Source organism: Convolutriloba macropyga, chromosome 15 (assembly GCF_964194025.1).
Source record: "Convolutriloba macropyga chromosome 15, txConMacr16.3, whole genome shotgun sequence".
Taxonomy (NCBI): domain Eukaryota; kingdom Metazoa; phylum Xenacoelomorpha; order Acoela; family Convolutidae; genus Convolutriloba; species Convolutriloba macropyga.
The window spans coordinates 17,079,127-17,095,591 of record NC_134482.1 but is presented as its reverse complement, the minus strand read 5'-3'; the positions used below and the strand labels follow the sequence as shown (position 1 = coordinate 17,095,591).

General features: G+C 33.4%; 1 protein-coding gene across 7 annotated transcripts in view; it reads left to right on the top strand.

Annotated features, from left to right (window-relative positions):
- Positions 1 to 16,465, top strand: part of LOC142354699 (CLIP-associating protein 2-like) — a 214,256-nt gene that overhangs the window by 47,471 nt on the left and 150,320 nt on the right. For 6 of the 7 annotated variants that reach the window (XM_075407068.1, XM_075407070.1, XM_075407069.1 and 3 more), the window contains exon 8: positions 8,589 to 8,801. In XM_075407068.1, coding sequence (XP_075263183.1) covers positions 8,589 to 8,801 — 213 coding nt within the window. Of the gene's footprint in view, positions 1 to 8,588; positions 8,802 to 9,147; positions 9,352 to 16,465 lie in introns of all 7 variants that reach the window. The other variant, XM_075407064.1, reaches the window with a different exon arrangement.

Here is a 16,465-nt window from a genome sequence, read left to right as displayed (position 1 = left end):
GAGTTAAGAGAGACTAGTTCAACTGTATCACCATCAATCCATACAGTATCTCCGTTGGTTGTAGATGATGGTTCAGTTTTTTTCTTAGTTCAGTTATGTTTTTACTTAAAATATCTGTTTTATTATTAGATGATAATAGGTTATTATCACAATACTCTTTATTAACAACATCTTTTTGATCTATGGGAGGGTGTACATTTGTAATCTTATAAGTATCTTTCATGTCAATTTTATCATTATCTTCTAGGAATAAACATAAGCCTCACTTAGTGTTAAGTTGTTCATTGATGTTGTTGTTGATGTTTATTGTTGTTTAGCCTGATTGAATCTATTTCTTGTCATCTTTGTATTTGTTTGCAGAAACAAATAACTACTTTGTATTTGACCGGAGGTCGATTTCTAATAATTCCAAAACCTTATTATTAGATTCGAAATCAAACTCGGATTTTAATTGTTCCTGTTCATAATTTTTACCTTCTATTTTCTCTCCATTAATATCTTCTATTTTATATGTTGGTGGTTGGGTTTTTAGAACTTCATTCACTTTAACCAATTCTCTATTCCAGTTAGAAGTGTATCCTTTAGAGAAAATGTTACGTTTGTCAGCTTTTCTGACATAAATGCCGACAATCAGTTTGGGTTTGATATTCTTAAAACTAAAAGTGTCTTTAACCTTATCGGGATTATTAGAAGCATCAACTGGTGTCATATTGATTGTTGAATTAGAGTTATTGTTATATGTTACAGCAGCATCATTTATTATATTTACCCAATTACCATCGCCATTGATGAACATAGCTTTATTTATTATGTGTAATAATGTTCTATTAAATCTCTCTTTGAATACAGCCTTTAAATCACTATAAGTAGAATAAAGTTTTGTTTCATATTCTTTAAGTAAAGATTCAAATGTTTAAACTCACTTCCTCTAGCTACCCATAACTTCTCTGGTTTTCGACTTTCAGAGCCACCGTGTGGATTTTCACCTAATACTATTTTTAAGCCATTAGTTATAGATAAACCAGATTTGTTCTTCAATGGAATAGCCAAAGCATATTTTGTGAATATATCTATAACTGTTAATATAAACTTATAATTATTTTTGTATTTACTTAGAGATGATTTGTCTATCAAATCAGCTGACCATGTTTCATCTTTATATAATGGTATTATTCTTTCTCTTCTAAACTTTGTTATTTGAGGACTGAGTACTTCTTTAGCTAGTAGTTGTTGTTTAATTGTGTATTGTTGTTTTTCCACCATTATTTATTTACCATAATTAAAAACCAAATTATCTAGTTGTTCGTTTTTTGATAATTGTTGTTTAGATATTTTTAACATTTCATCATATAATCCATCAAGACCAGCTTTTGTTTCTAGTACAAGTAATTCTAGTCTTTCTACTAAATTATTTGGGTTGATCGGGGAACCCGCTTGGGGAACCAGGGGCGGAGCCCCTTCAAGGATGTCATTCGAGGAACCTGCTTCGCAGATGCTATTTGAACCCCTACCAGATACACCACCTTTTTTCCAATAGTATAATTTTATTGTTCTATATCTACTACTTATCACCTTTTCCTACATCATAAGTAATATCAAATAAAAACCTTTTAATTTTGTTTTCATCTTCCTCGATCTTATCATATGTTGCGTTTGGGTTAGTAAGAAAGTTTATAAACCCATCTGAAAATTCATATATATCCTTAACTATAAATGAATTTTCTTGATAAGTTAATTTGACACCATTCATTTCAAATTCACCAATATCTAAATTTCCGAACTTTAACTTTAATTGGGGGTTAGATTGAATTGACATTAAATTTATAATTTGAGCTGTCTTTATCTACTATAATTCCTGGTTTATCTCGAGCTTCCTCTACAGCTTCATTGAACTTCGTCCATGCTTCACCATCGGACTTCATAAAAGCTTCATTAGACTTCTTTAATGCTTCATGAAACTGGGAGCCAGCTTGCTGGATCATCCTAGTTTGTATATCTAACTCTTGATTTTGCCAATCTATTGCTCTTAATGTTTGTTCACCCAATGCTAGATTCTGTTCGTTGTTTGCATTTAGTGTTTTAGTTAGAGGATCAATTAACTCTTCTATGTCACCATAATATTCTTGTTGTCTTAATTTTTCTTCTAATCTGTTCTTTCTGTTCTCTTTTTCTAGTTTATTTAATTCTATAAGTTTATCTAGCTTAGTCATTTTTATATATTGAAAAATTATAATAATGTGAAAAAATGGATAATGAAAATTCTCTTGATGAAAACTACTCTGAGTTAAAAAATTGTTTAGCTTGTGGAAAACAATATTGGACTATGGAAGAGTTTATCAACCATGCTAGGGATCCTTGGCATGATGAATTAGTAATTTCAAGTTATTCTAATTATATAGATGAAAGGGAAACCAGTGAAATAATAAAATCTATTGAATATAACAAAAACAAATAAACTAAAGGAAATGGTGATTTGGAAATATATTTGGGAGAGATGATGATCTATAATGTACTAACTACTTAACCAAGAGAAGCAATTGGTCATTTTATTAATAGGCGGTTATAGAAAGTTATTAACCAGTTTTGTTTTTTATTAAGATTATATATTTTATAATCTAATAGCAGCTTCAATAAATTTTCTTTCATCAATGATAGTTAGTTCAAAATTATTATTTATTAATGATTCTAATGTTTGTTTACTTACATCTAACCCTAATTTTATTAATAGCGCTAAAAAGTAATATTATTTTTTTTACTAGATCTTTTTTGAATAGATATAGATTCTCATCATGAGGATAGATTTTAATATTATTTACATAGAATCTTTTATCATCAAATTTGTTTAGACTAATCTTGCTCGTTTTTGTTGTTGTCATGTTATCACCAACTTTTTGTTTTCTACATTCATCTACAGTTCTCTGTGTTATACATTAATGCATTATAATACTCTTCATGTTTAGCATTGTTACAATTCTTTATTCCTTTCTCTTTGGTATTCTTAGGATAATCTTTAAAGCTATATGTCTTTGGTGACAGTGCTATAAACTCTTCTATTATTCTACTTCCCAATTCATGTTTGAATTTACCTGAAACTTTATTATTAGTTTTGATTGGTTTTTCGAGATTGGATAGGTCCATGTGTTCATCGGGTACATTACCCTCGCTAAAGCTTAATACAAAACTATCGTTATCCATATAATGGAGTTGTAGATTTTTGAGGGATCTTTGAAGAATATTAAAGAATACATCATACATGTGTAATTTACTTAATTCTAATATAGTAACACCTACATATACTGGAGAATCATATTCTTTTTTTTTCTTTAGATATTCAATTTCGCTGTTATCCTTATATCTAGCTATATTCTTAAATGTTGGTTTACTTATACTTTTCATTATCATTTCTTCATCATTTAAGAACTTACTTTGAAAGAAGTGTAGAGGATTCATACACATTCTTCCATATAGTGAGTTGTTCATTAATTTCCTTACATCCTTTTCCGGTTCAGTTTTAGCTCTTGCTCTTTTATTAGTATTGTTTTGAATATAGTCTCTACATATGTAATCTTGTTTAAATTGAATTACTCTATGAGTTTTAGTTACTTTTACACCCATCTTAACATAGAACTTTAACATTCTATAATGAATCATATATTCTGTCTTGTTGTTTTGGTCTAAGATTAATTTCTCTGATCTTGCCTTGCCTCCATCTCTTTCTCTATAGCCTAATTCATTATCATTTATCTTTCTTTTACTAGGCATTAATGCAAGCTGCTGTGATCTTTCTTTACAACTATTAGTATAATTAGTATCACAAACTATATAGTAACCATGATCACTATCATCTGGAGTATTTAGTATAACATCTATAGATGTGTCAGAGTACTTGACGTCCTTATAAGGTAACTTTTGCATCATTGCATAGCCGTATAGGTTGTTTGCGTCTATGTACCATATGGTCTTACCATGGTCATTGTCATCTGCGAAGCAGGTTCCTTGATTGCCGTTACCATTACTATTACTATTACCATAAGCATTACCATTGTTAATATATCTATCACCCATTATATCACATATACCACCTCTCTTTGCTTCAACAAAATCATCTAGCATTTGTTTATCTTGTAATGTATCTAATGTAACACCACTTGACATTAACCAACAATCAAAACTATAAACCGGGAGACTAACGTAATGTAGTGGGTTGAGTCCGAATTCTTTCATACTTAACTTGACATATTCATTAATGCAATAGTCTAAAATTTAAACACCATTCTGTAAATACTCTATTGTAAGATCTTTACCAGTTTTATGACTGTTGTCTTTATGAAAAATATCGACTTCTTCTTGTGTTGGCAATTTATTAGATAGTGAGGATTTGATGTCTTCTATATTTAGATTGCCTATAAGATTATTATGCGACTCTAAACCATTGTTTTCATATGGATATAATGTTTTAGTTTTACACCCGTATATCTTTGCCATTTGATCTAGAGGCATAGCTAAGAAGTTATAACTATCTAAGAATTTAAGACAATCAATGCTAAACATCTTAGACTTACCACCAGCTAGTGGTATGTTATCTACTTTTCTTTCATCATTATTCTGTTTAAAGAGTTCACTATATAGTAGATTGAAATCATAACCAGAGCCATTATGGAATATTATGGGAGTAAAGTTTTGTTGTTTGTAGATTACACATTCTACATGCTGGTCCTCTGTATTTACCATTTTCTTGATAGTGATCTCTTACTTTATTAATACATATTTTGCTGCATATATGACAAGTGTTATTGGTTTCGTGATATAATTCATCTAATTAAATATCATTGGTTTGTTTAACTTGAAATTATTCTCTTTTTTTATTTCTAAAAGATCTCTAGCAAATTTTTTGAAGCAGTCTAGACCAAAGTAGTATTTGAAATTAGCTTGCCAGATGTAGCCAATGCTTATTCGTATGTGTTCAGCTATTACATATTTATAGTCATTAGATGCGACTTCAAGAATTCAACATTCTATATCAGCAGTTATAATTTTTGTTATATTCTGGCACTTATGTTCATTTATAAAAGTAATATGTTTTTTCTTGGGACAAACAATCTCTGGTTTGAAAGAGTGGCTACATATATGATTGTCATATTTAATTTGAGAGTTAAACCAATCTGTACATCTATCACAATAATAATATTTCATTTTATTTTTATTTGGACGATCTAACAGGGTTTCTATGTTTTTAATTAGAGCACAGTCCACTCCGGCTTTTTCCAAAACATGTTCTAACATCTTTTCTTTCTTTATCAAAGTCACCCACTGGTTTAAGTAATTCTACTTTACAATCACCACAGGGCGTCATGTATATCCAAATAATAATATTGTACAATTTTTGTATTCTTAATATATAGCCGAAGTCATCTTCATGTTGTTGTCTTGGTGTAATTAGTTTATTCTGGTATTTACTTTCACGTGTTGCATGGTCCATGGCTGGATGTAGCCAAGCGGTAATAGTTAGTTGCAAGCAATTGTATTTGGGATTGCGTATATTTAATATTGATTTAGAGTTTTTGAGGTCGGGAGGTAAATCTATATAACTACCAATAGATGCTTTAGTTGGTTCAATATTTATCTGAATACTTCTTAATCCGAGAAACTCAGAGTCGTAGCCATAGCCTTCATATATTTCTTTTTCAAAATCCAACCATTGTTTGAAGTCACCATAATCATATATTGCATTATTAATAATATAGTCAGTTTTGAAGAATATTTTTGTGATCTTAACTTTTTCTTTGGTTCACTTCTTGTACTCACACTCGGCCGTGATCTTATATTTAAAACTCTACGAAACTGGTAACAGTTCTTAATTTCTTCTAAAGAGTTATTAATAGCTTCATCTATATCTTCAATGTAATTCCCAGCTTTATCAGTAATAAAAAATTCTTTCATGTTCTGGCTAGAATTTTCATCACAGTATTCTGTGTTTTCTAGATACTTGCGATTATGGCTATATGAGTGAGTAGTTAGGGCTATTTTATTTTTAAATTCTGCATGACATTCTTTACATTCATACTTAATTCTGCTGTAGATATTATGGCGCAGCATGGCCTTCGGCTCATCTTCCATCTTCAGTTTTAGGTTTAGTGATGGGTTTAGTTTTAATAATATCATTGATAATATCTTTAGGTACACACTCAGTTTCAAGCTTACTCTCAGTTTTAGGCTTAGGTCTGAGGAAGTAATATTCTTCTTCTGAGTCATACAATCTCTCCATGTTTTCAGGTATGGGTTGGGATGATGGGGGTATAACCCTTTCACTTTTAGGCTTAATATTGATAAGGGCTTCCTCATCAGAATCAAACATTTTCTCTAACAATTCTTTATGTTTTGAAGCCCTGTATAAACCTTTCTCTTTTGTGATTGATGCCTGTATAAACCTTTCTTTGTTTTAAAGGATAAATCAGACGTCGCAGAAGTTTACATTGCTGTTAGTTGAGTGAGACATAGTGTATTTTTTTAGGGAAAATTTTGGAAAATAGTTTTTCGAAAGAGAAAAATGAAGTGTGATAAGTGTAAAAGTAATCCTTGGAGAGAATGTTGTAATGATTGCAAAGAGTTAGAATATTTTTGTTATATATGTAAAGATATAGTTAAAGTAAAAGATTATATTAAACTTTTGTGGGACCATTATGCCAATCTAAATCAATATCTAGAGTGTAATATGTGTAAGTTTATAAGCATATTTCTTTCTTTAGATTTAGAAGTGGAAGATGCAGATTGTGCATCTATCCTAACAGATATAGATACAAACATACCAAAGATAGATTCAGGGATATGTCAAAGGATTTAAAATAAAAGTTTAGAGTTAAGCTGGTTTTGTGCAGATTACCATGAAGTAGTTACACCAATCCACAAAGTGGCTTCGTAGATTTTCGCAAGTTAAACTGAAAAAAAAACACTAATCACTGTGTTTCCACCGATCTCAATGTTGTTTTTTGACTGTATACCCATCACTGTGTGTCCCCTATACAGTCTCACAGAAGGAATCATCCTTTTTAAGAACTGTGAATTTTTTTTTATCTCGCTTAGTTTTATAGTAATTCATCAAATCCTGAAAGGCGGCTTCGCCGATCGGGGGACGTTCACTCGAGTCAGTGAGGAAGGAACCCCAAACCCTCCGTTTGCTAAAGCAACTTAACTAGACTCGATGATTTAACCACTACGCCAAGTGAGACAGAAAGTTTTAGTTTTAGATTGATTAAATATTGATTAGGGGGATATATGAAAATTTTTATTATTTAATATTTTTCTCAAGTTTTTTTCGCAAGTTGTTTTACGTGCTTTTTACACGGTCTCTCTAGTTACACTAGTACTGGGATGCGTTCACTGTAGTTAGTGGGTATAGAACCCGAACTATCCGTCTGATAATGGATAATTACCAGCTTAACTCTGTACTAGTGGGTTGCACTAAGTGAGATAGATTTTGAGGGAATATAAAGGGAAATATAGTGGATAAAACAAAGGGAAATAAATTAATGTTTATAAGACTGCCTATAGTAGTGGATAAAACAAGGCTATCAGTTAGCAGACGGCTTGATCCATTTCTCGAGTTTTAACGAGGGAAAATGGACCAAATTGGCTGGTGGCCTTGTTTTATCCACTACTCCTTTTGACTTTTCGCTTGATGTTTTGTGTGATCTAAATTGCTCTCGTTCCCTATTATAAGCAGCCTGAAATCAATTCCCGCCGACTAGTAGTAGAAGTGAACTGACAACTTTGCTGAATATCATTTGAAACCCGTCTGTTTACCTCATCTCAGCACGCTATTATTGCAACCATTTTTTACAGTTCAACGAATTTGAATTGTTTTGGGTCGCTGCCTTTTTTTTAAGATCTGTTCACTTATTTTCATGATTTTTGAAGTCAAGTGGAATTAGTGATTGCATCATGCCAAGAAAGTTTCTCTGTCGAATTTTCAAATAGAGTGAGAAAACGGCGTTTGAACAAAAATTCGCTTTCTCGATTGTGAGTTTTTTTTTTGTTCACGTTCGGTCGTTTTTCTTTGTTTTTTTCGATTTTTATGTTCAATTTTTTTAACATTTATGATCGATGAATCGTTGTCCGCTCATTCTGCTCAAAGTGCGTTTAAACAGCAGTTGCTCAGGAAAGGAATCTATAATAAACAGAAACAGTATCAAAACATGGCATCACAAATAGAGACGGGATTAAGCTCAATCTTAGATGACCGCTACCTGAAATTTGTTCTTTTAAGTTACAGTTACCATCTCTAATGCTTATTGGCATTGATACTAGCCCCTGTACCCTCTCATTAAGTAACGGAAGTATGGCCAACAACTTTAAAGAAGTTTTCTTGCATCAATCAGTTTTTTTTATTTTTCTTGTTTTTCAACCCAAATCGGGATTATGGGAATCAATGGCTGCAAGCAAACCTAAGTAATAACCATCTGCAATTAAATATGCAACTTTAGTTTTGATATTAAATGTTTATTAATTTTTATTGTGGTGCTTCCACGCATCGGAGCATAGAATGGCCAATTATTTGATCCTTTCAAAACTTGAATTATTTTGTTTTTAAGGTAAGGGACCGTGCAGTGCAGTTGCTAGTCGAGGTCTACAAGAACGTTGGAGACAGATTGAAACTGGATTTGGAGAAAAAACAGCTGGTGCCGGATGCCTCCAAGAGGAAAGTTCTCTTCCAGAAGTTTGAGGAGGCCAAGGCTAATAATCTGATGAAAGTTGCAAACAGTCCGACATCTGCAAATGGTCCTGGAGAGATCAACGGAGAAGCGGTTAGTTCAAACTTGACTTTCAAATTAACCAATTTTTCATCATTTCGTAGTTCATTTTTCGGTTAAAATTAGTCCAATTTGTCCAGATGTTCTGATTTCTATCAGGTATCTGATTTTTTGAAAAACAGTTAGCCAGAATCTTAAGTAACCGTTTCAACTAAATTTGGCGTATTTCGCTATCGTCAAATGAAGACTTTAGTGAATATAATTGAAGAACAACAAAATTTATTATTTTATTGGAGAGAAAAAGTACAATATTATATACATGTGCTTTGTAACTGACTCGGAATGAAGGAAAGTGTTTTCATGCAAACTGGGCACATGTTTGTTTCCCGCCTGCTCACAGGATCATTTCTCCGTAGTTTCTCTCCCTAAATCCCCAAGTACTCCTCGAAGTGCCATAGCTGGTCTCTCTCGACCTTCCAGAATCTCTCCGTCGTCCGGGACCTCCGATGGAGGAACGGGAACCTTGGTCGGTTCCTCGACATTGACCAAAACTCCGTCACCGCCGATTCCAGGGTCGTTGGCCTTGGCAACGTCTCCGAAACCGGTGGGTGAACAGTTAATCTCAAGTGGAACGTCAGAATCCCTATATAATAAGCAGAGCACCCCATAGAAATGGGGCGATTTTTCCATTCGGGTTTTTCATACTTTATCAAGGAGAGTGAGCTCTATACCTTGTAAAAAATTAAGACCTATTAAAAACATTTGCTCGAAAATTGGAATAACCAGTTACTTAAACAACAGTCGAATTTTCTATTTAAGAACAATTTTGCGGAAGACTAAGATTCACAACCGGGTACTAACCTTTTCAATATAGGAAAATGGGATTATACCCTTACATACTTGTAAGACACATTTGTTTTAAATTTAAGTATGCATCTGCGCTGTGATGCTGGCCGTATAAGCTTCCCAAGCCCGAGTTTTTGTTGCGAAGGGGAGGAATTCGTAGCTGGACAGGACTGCTTGTTTGGAATGATTGTTGTAGATTATGTGGATCTTTTCCGTTTGTGCCCCCCTCCCCCCACCTCCCAGCTTAGTGGGTGCATATTATTTGCATCCCCCAGACGCACGTGCCATATTTGTACATAATGATTTACTATGTAATGGCACGAGCTCTGTAACTTCAGGGGATAACGTACGGGAGAACAAATGGAAATCCGCTTGTGTTATATATGTTGCCTGTATGCAACCTGTACTTTTGACCCTCAGAGCTGCAGGTAATTTTTTCTACATTATTCAAGTGGATATTTTATCATTGCCAAGCATCAGATCTTTTGCTTTTGTGACCCCCAGTTATTAGTGTGTGTATATTATTTGCAACCCCCAAAAGCACGCGCTATATTAGCACATAATTCTTTAATATACCATGACATCAATTCTTTTTTATCTCGTAGTGCGAAATTGAAATTTGTATGGCAGTACTCCTACAGGTTTTTTTGTCTTCGGACTGTTAAAGTAGCAGCATTCGATCAGCTCCATGAATTTTTGTTCAAATTTTGATTGCTCTCAAACGAAGGTCATGTGAATTATTCCAGTCTTTTTGGTCTTTTTATGCAGTTCTTGTTCCACCTTTTTTTTCGACTGATCGTTTTTCCTTCTTAAAATTTTTTTTTGACGAGGCGTTAATGGTGTAAAGGGCATTTCGTAGTGTTTCTAAACCACCTCGTGTCAAACTGTTGTGTAGGCATATGTTCTGAAGGATATTTTTATGTGCTTTGTATACACTCTCACCTTCATGCTCACCGCCGATTATGTTTTTTCACTTTTTTTCATTGTTCATGAACGAATTGGAAGCAATTTTTGTTAGTTTGTCTTTTCTCTTACCCCCATAAGCAATGGTAGCACATAACCCTTTAATATATTATGACCTCAATTCTTTTTTATCTCGTAGTGCGAAATTGAACTTTGTCTGGCAGTATTCCTACAGGTTTTTTTTTGTCTTCAGACTGTTAAAGTAGCATCATTCGATCAGCTCCATGAATTTTTGTTCAAATTTTGATTGCTCTCAAACGAAGGTCATATGAATTATTTCAGTCCTTTCGGTCTTTTTATGCAGTTCTTGTTCCACCTATTTTTCGACTGACAGTTTTTCCTTCTTAAAAATTTTTTTGAGGACGCGTTAATGAGGTTAAGGGCATTTCGTAGTGTTTCTAAACCACCTCGTGTCAAACTGTTGTGTAGGCATATGTTCTGAAGGATATTTTTATGTGCTTTGTATACACTCTCACATTCATGCTCAGCGCCGATTATGTTTTTTCACTGTTTTCATTGTTCTTGAACGAATTGGAAGCTATTTTTGTTAGTTTGTCTCTTTGCAAACTTTTATTTTACCCCCATAAGCAATATTAGCACATAACCCTTTAATATATCATGACCTCAATTCTTTTTTTCTCGATTTGTGAAATTTAAATTTGTATGGCAGTACTCCTACAGGTTTTTTTGTCTTCAGACTGTTAAAGTAGGATCATTTGATCAGCTGTCTGATTTTTTGTTCGATTTTTGATTGCTCGCAAACTAAGGTCATGAATTATTTTAGTCTTTCTGGTCTTTTTATGCTGGTTTTGTTCCACCTATTTTTCGACTGATCGTTTTTCCTTCTTAAAATTTTTTTTTGACGAGGCGTTAATGGTGTAAAGGGCATTTCGTAGTGTTTCTAAACCACCTCGTGTCAAACTGTTGTGTAGGCATATGTTCTGAAGGATATTTTTATGTGCTTTGTATACACTCTCACCTTCATGCTCACCGCCGATTATGTTTTTTCACTTTTTTTCATTGTTCATGAACGAATTGGAAGCAATTTTTGTTAGTTTGTCTTTTCTCTTACCCCCATAAGCAATTGTAGCACATAACCCTTTAATATGTTATGACCTCAATTCTTTTTTATCTCGTAGTACGAAATTGAACTTTGTCTGGCAGTATTCCTACAGGGTTTTTTTTGTCTTCAGACTGTTAAAGTAGCATCATTCGATCAGCTCCATGAATTTTTGTTCAAATTTTGATTGCTCTCAAACGAAGGTTATATGAATTATTTCAGTCCTTTCGGTCTTTTTATGCAGTTCTTGTGCCACCTATTTTTCGACTGACAGTTTTTCCTTCTTAAAAATTTTTTTGAGGACGCGTTAATGAGGTTAAGGGCATTTCGTAGTGTTTCTAAACCACCTCGTGTCAAACTGTTGTGTAGGCATATGTTCTGAAGGATATTTTTATGTGCTTTGTATACACTCTCACATTCATGCTCAGCGCCGATTATGTTTTTTTCACTGTTTTCATTGTTCTTGAACGAATTGGAAGCTATTTTTGTTAGTTTGTCACTTTGCAAACTTTTATTTTACCCCCATAAGCAATATTAGCACATAACCCTTTAATATATCATGACCTCAATTCTTTTTTTCTCGATTTGTGAAATTTAAATTTGTATGGCAGTACTCCTACAGGTTTTTTTGTCTTCAGACTGTTAAAGTAGGATCATTTGATCAGCTGTCTGATTTTTTGTTCGATTTTTGATTGCTCGCAAACTAAGGTCATGAATTATTTTAGTCTTTTTGGTCTTTTTATGCTGGTTTTGTTCCACCTATTTTTCGACTGATCGTTTTTCCTTCTTAAAAAAATTTTTTGAGGAGGCGTTAATGGTGTAAAGGGCATTTCGTAGTGTTTTCTAAACCACCTCGTGTCAAACTGCTGTGTAGGCATATGTTCTGAAGCATATTTTTATGTGCTTTGTATACACTCTCACATTCATGCTCAGCGCCGATTATGTTTTTTTCACTGTTTTCATTGTTCTTGAACGAATTGGAAGCTATTTTTGTTAGTTTGTCTCTTTGCAAACTTTTATTTTACCCCCATAAGCAATATTAGCACATAACCCTTTAATATATCATGACCTCAATTCTTTTTTTTCTCGATTTGTGAAATTTAAATTTGTATGGCAGTACTCCTACAGGTTTTTTTGTCTTCAGACTGTTAAAGTAGGATCATTTGATCAGCTGTCTGATTTTTTGTTCGATTTTTGATTGCTCGAAAACTAAGGTCATGAATTATTTTAGTCTTTTTGGTCTTTTTATGCTGGTTTTGTTCCACCTATTTTTCGACTGATCGTTTTTCCTTCTTAAAAAAATTTTTTGAGGAGGCGTTAATGGTGTAAAGGGCATTTCGTCGTGTTTCTATACCACCTCGTGTCAAACTGTTGTGTAGGCATATGTTCTGAAGGATATTTTTATGTGCTTTGTATACCCTCTCACCTTCATGCTCACCGCCGATTATGTTTGTTCACTTTTTTTTATTGTTCGTGAACAAATTGGAAGCAATTATTGTTAGTTTGTCTTTTCGCAAACTTTTCTCTTGAACGTTTTCTTGAATATGCTTTGATCGGTTGTTGTTTTTTGCTATGGATTTTTTTGCTGATTTGAAGTGCCATTTGCAGTAAATTGTTTTCTTAGCTTTTAACTACCGCTCAACTGAAGTGGTGAAAACTAATTTTATTTGGTAAAAGGGCATCAGCCATTCAGACAATTGTCATCTTCGTGGTTTTTTTAAAAAATAAAAAGTGGAGAATAGGTTGAGAGCAATGGGCTTCAAGTTTATCCACTCAAACGTAATTGGCCTTTGATTGACAGAACTAGGAAGTTTTTGCTTTGTCTTCATGTGAAAGGTTGTGAAAGGAAATTTTTTCAGGATCTGCTGTAAGCACTAATTTTTGATGCTCTAGTGTATGGTGTTAAAGATCCTTGTTTATAGATCTGTCGTTGGTGTTAACTGTAAATGGCAGCAAAAACTTGTAAATTTTGTTGTGATAATCTTGGTTTGATTTGAGCTGATTTTTGGTTACTGTCTCGTTTACGTGTTGCATAAAATTTTTGAGCGCTCGTCGATAAAATGCAAAAGAAAAACGTCCTACGAAAATTAACTTTTTGGCTAGATGTTTGACGCCGAAATTTGAAAGCAAGGAGTACCAGATAGTGACCGAAGGTCAAATGTTGAGGTAATATTCTCAAGGTATACTTTTTGATAGCGTGTCCGGACACAACAGTCCCAAATTGCATGATTGGGTTAAGCTTCCGTATGCATTATTTTGAATTGATATGAATTAGAATTCATCATAAAAAACTTGGTTTAAAATATATAATTTTGCAAAAACTAAGTTGTAATCAGCTTAATATTTGTTCAATGGGATACAATCATAAGAATAATTTGAGGAGTGTCTTTGTTAACTGGTGTGCAAATGTTTAACTGTTTAGTTTGGACGATTGGGGGGGGGGGGCATTTTTGTCTGATTTCTTGGGACTATTTTGTCTGGGAACAGTTTGCTATTCGGGACTATTTTGTCTGGGAATATTCTGCTATTCGCGACTGTTTTGTCCGGGACTTTTTTTGTCTGTGCACCCTTCAAAGGTCCTCTGCATAGATATGAGGTACTCTTGTATAAAAAGGGAGAAAGGTGGTGTTGAGTTTGAAATGTTTTCTATCCTATTTTTCTACTATTGGAGATGCTATTTTTGTCTACTGCAGTTTTGTGTCGTTCGTTTGAAAGTTTTGTATCTGTGCTCACTAATTGCAAAATGCTTCAACTGCAAATTATCACAAGCAAGTGTTACTGCTAATATCAATTGTCACTTTACGCTTCACAGCTGAAATAATTTAGTGCATTATAATGATCGCAATGAAGGCAGAGTTGCCCAGTTCAAGCGTGTTTTTTTTTCACCTGATGTTTTTTTAGTCCAACCCTGGCATAAATCGATTGTTTTGATTTTGGCCGTTTGAGTTACAAACTGAGTTGAATTTAACCTTATTTTGTGCATTAATGGTAGGTTGAGGTCTTGCCAGTAACATGGTTGTCTCTGTTGACTTTAACGTGTTTTTTTCTAATTGTGTAAGTTACATGTTTCTGCTATGGTTTTGCTAATTTCGCCGAAAAAATTTCAAATTTATCTGAATTCCGACAGGTTATATTCCAAGGCACTGCTGCAATCTTTTAACGATTTGCTCAATTTGAATTGGCTTTTTTTTTAGTTGAACACATATAGTTGACCTTTTAGATGCTTTTCTGCATGCATTTTCAAAGCTGCCAGTTTCCATGAATCTACTCTCAAGAAGAAAATTTGAAAAGTCTGCCAAGAGTTCCAGCATCAAATTTCTCTCGTTTCAAAAAAAAGTTAAGAGCAAAAAATGGGTTAGCCGTATTGGTAAAGAAAATACAAGCAAGAAACTAACAATTTCTGAAAAGCCATCATCTACCCAATGCTTAGTATCTTCAAATTTCAGTTGTTTGTGAGTTTTCTGTGCCTGTTTTAAAGTATGGTAAAAGATAGGCTACTATTTTCGAACAGATGATTTTATTCAGCGTTTTTCAGTTCGGATTCCGTTTTCAGTCTGTTACACAATGTTTAACCTTTTAGGCTCAGAATTTTGGAGAAGTTAGCAAATTTTGATACCTCTTCATATTGTGTGTCAAAGTTCGTTATTGTATGTATGTTTGATCTCAATAGTATAGTGGTTATTCACATTCGCCATCATAGAAACTTGTCTTTGATGAGTATTTTGTTATCGATTGAGGGATTAATGAAATTCTATTTTTGGTGTGCTTGTGTTTTATAGCCACAGATAGATATCCGTGGAGTCATTTAAGTGTAACCAGTTGTAAATTTAGACCTCGACCTGTTTCATATTGAGATTTGCGTATATTTATATCAGACCTAAATGGATTTGAAATAGTTCACGAACTCATGCGCAACGAAACACTAGTTAGTTAAGCTATTAATTAAACTTAACAAGAAATAAATACAAAAAAACACCACTTGCCTGATATCTTGAGCTGAGTCCTTGAGCTTTAAAGGCGCATGCTTGTATCTTTTTAGTACCAGTTTCAGCTTGTTTATGTACTTGTTTTATGTATGCAATATCGGTTGTTTAATAGTTACGCGAGTACGTGGTTCACAAGATTCATGTTAGTTGATAACAACCGGGTAAGATTTCACCGTATTTACGTTCTTCTGAATCGACTGAAAAACTAATTTTGATTTTTCGTAGAGCTGGTAAAATTCAAATGTATAGCACGGTTTTTTTCCATATCTTGGTATACCTAAATCGGCAAACTCTTGTGTTAATCTAATTTACTAGTAATTTTTTAAATGAGTGTTAGGTATTGCCTTATTAAATGTTTTTGAACGAAACAGCATTTGATCTGAATGATTAATCAGATCTTTTATTGTGTGTTCCGACCACAACTATGACAGAAAAATCTACATGCTAAGGCAGCTTTTATATGTCAATTTTGATCTCTGTGAATATTTATCAGTGATAACATTTATCAGTGAAAACGAGTGATAACATTTGAGAGCAACGAAAAAACTGATGAATAAGAAAAGCGTTCTCATATTTTGCATTAAATTTTAAAATCAGAATTAAAAATACACAGTTCCATTGTTCCTGGCTATCTGCTATCTACTGTTATTGAACTTTGAGTCCGCTACTAGACATGTTTAATTGTTTTCAAACGAGTTGATAGCAATAATAGTCCTCAATAATTTTAGTCCTGCTGGTCTTTGACGTCATTTTTCTTACTCCCGAATTTTCGTCTGCTAGTTTTTGTCTCAAAATTTGCATTTTGGTCTTCAAGAGCGGACTGAACAAGTGAAGCCCGGATAGAATTACATCCGACTAGAAGA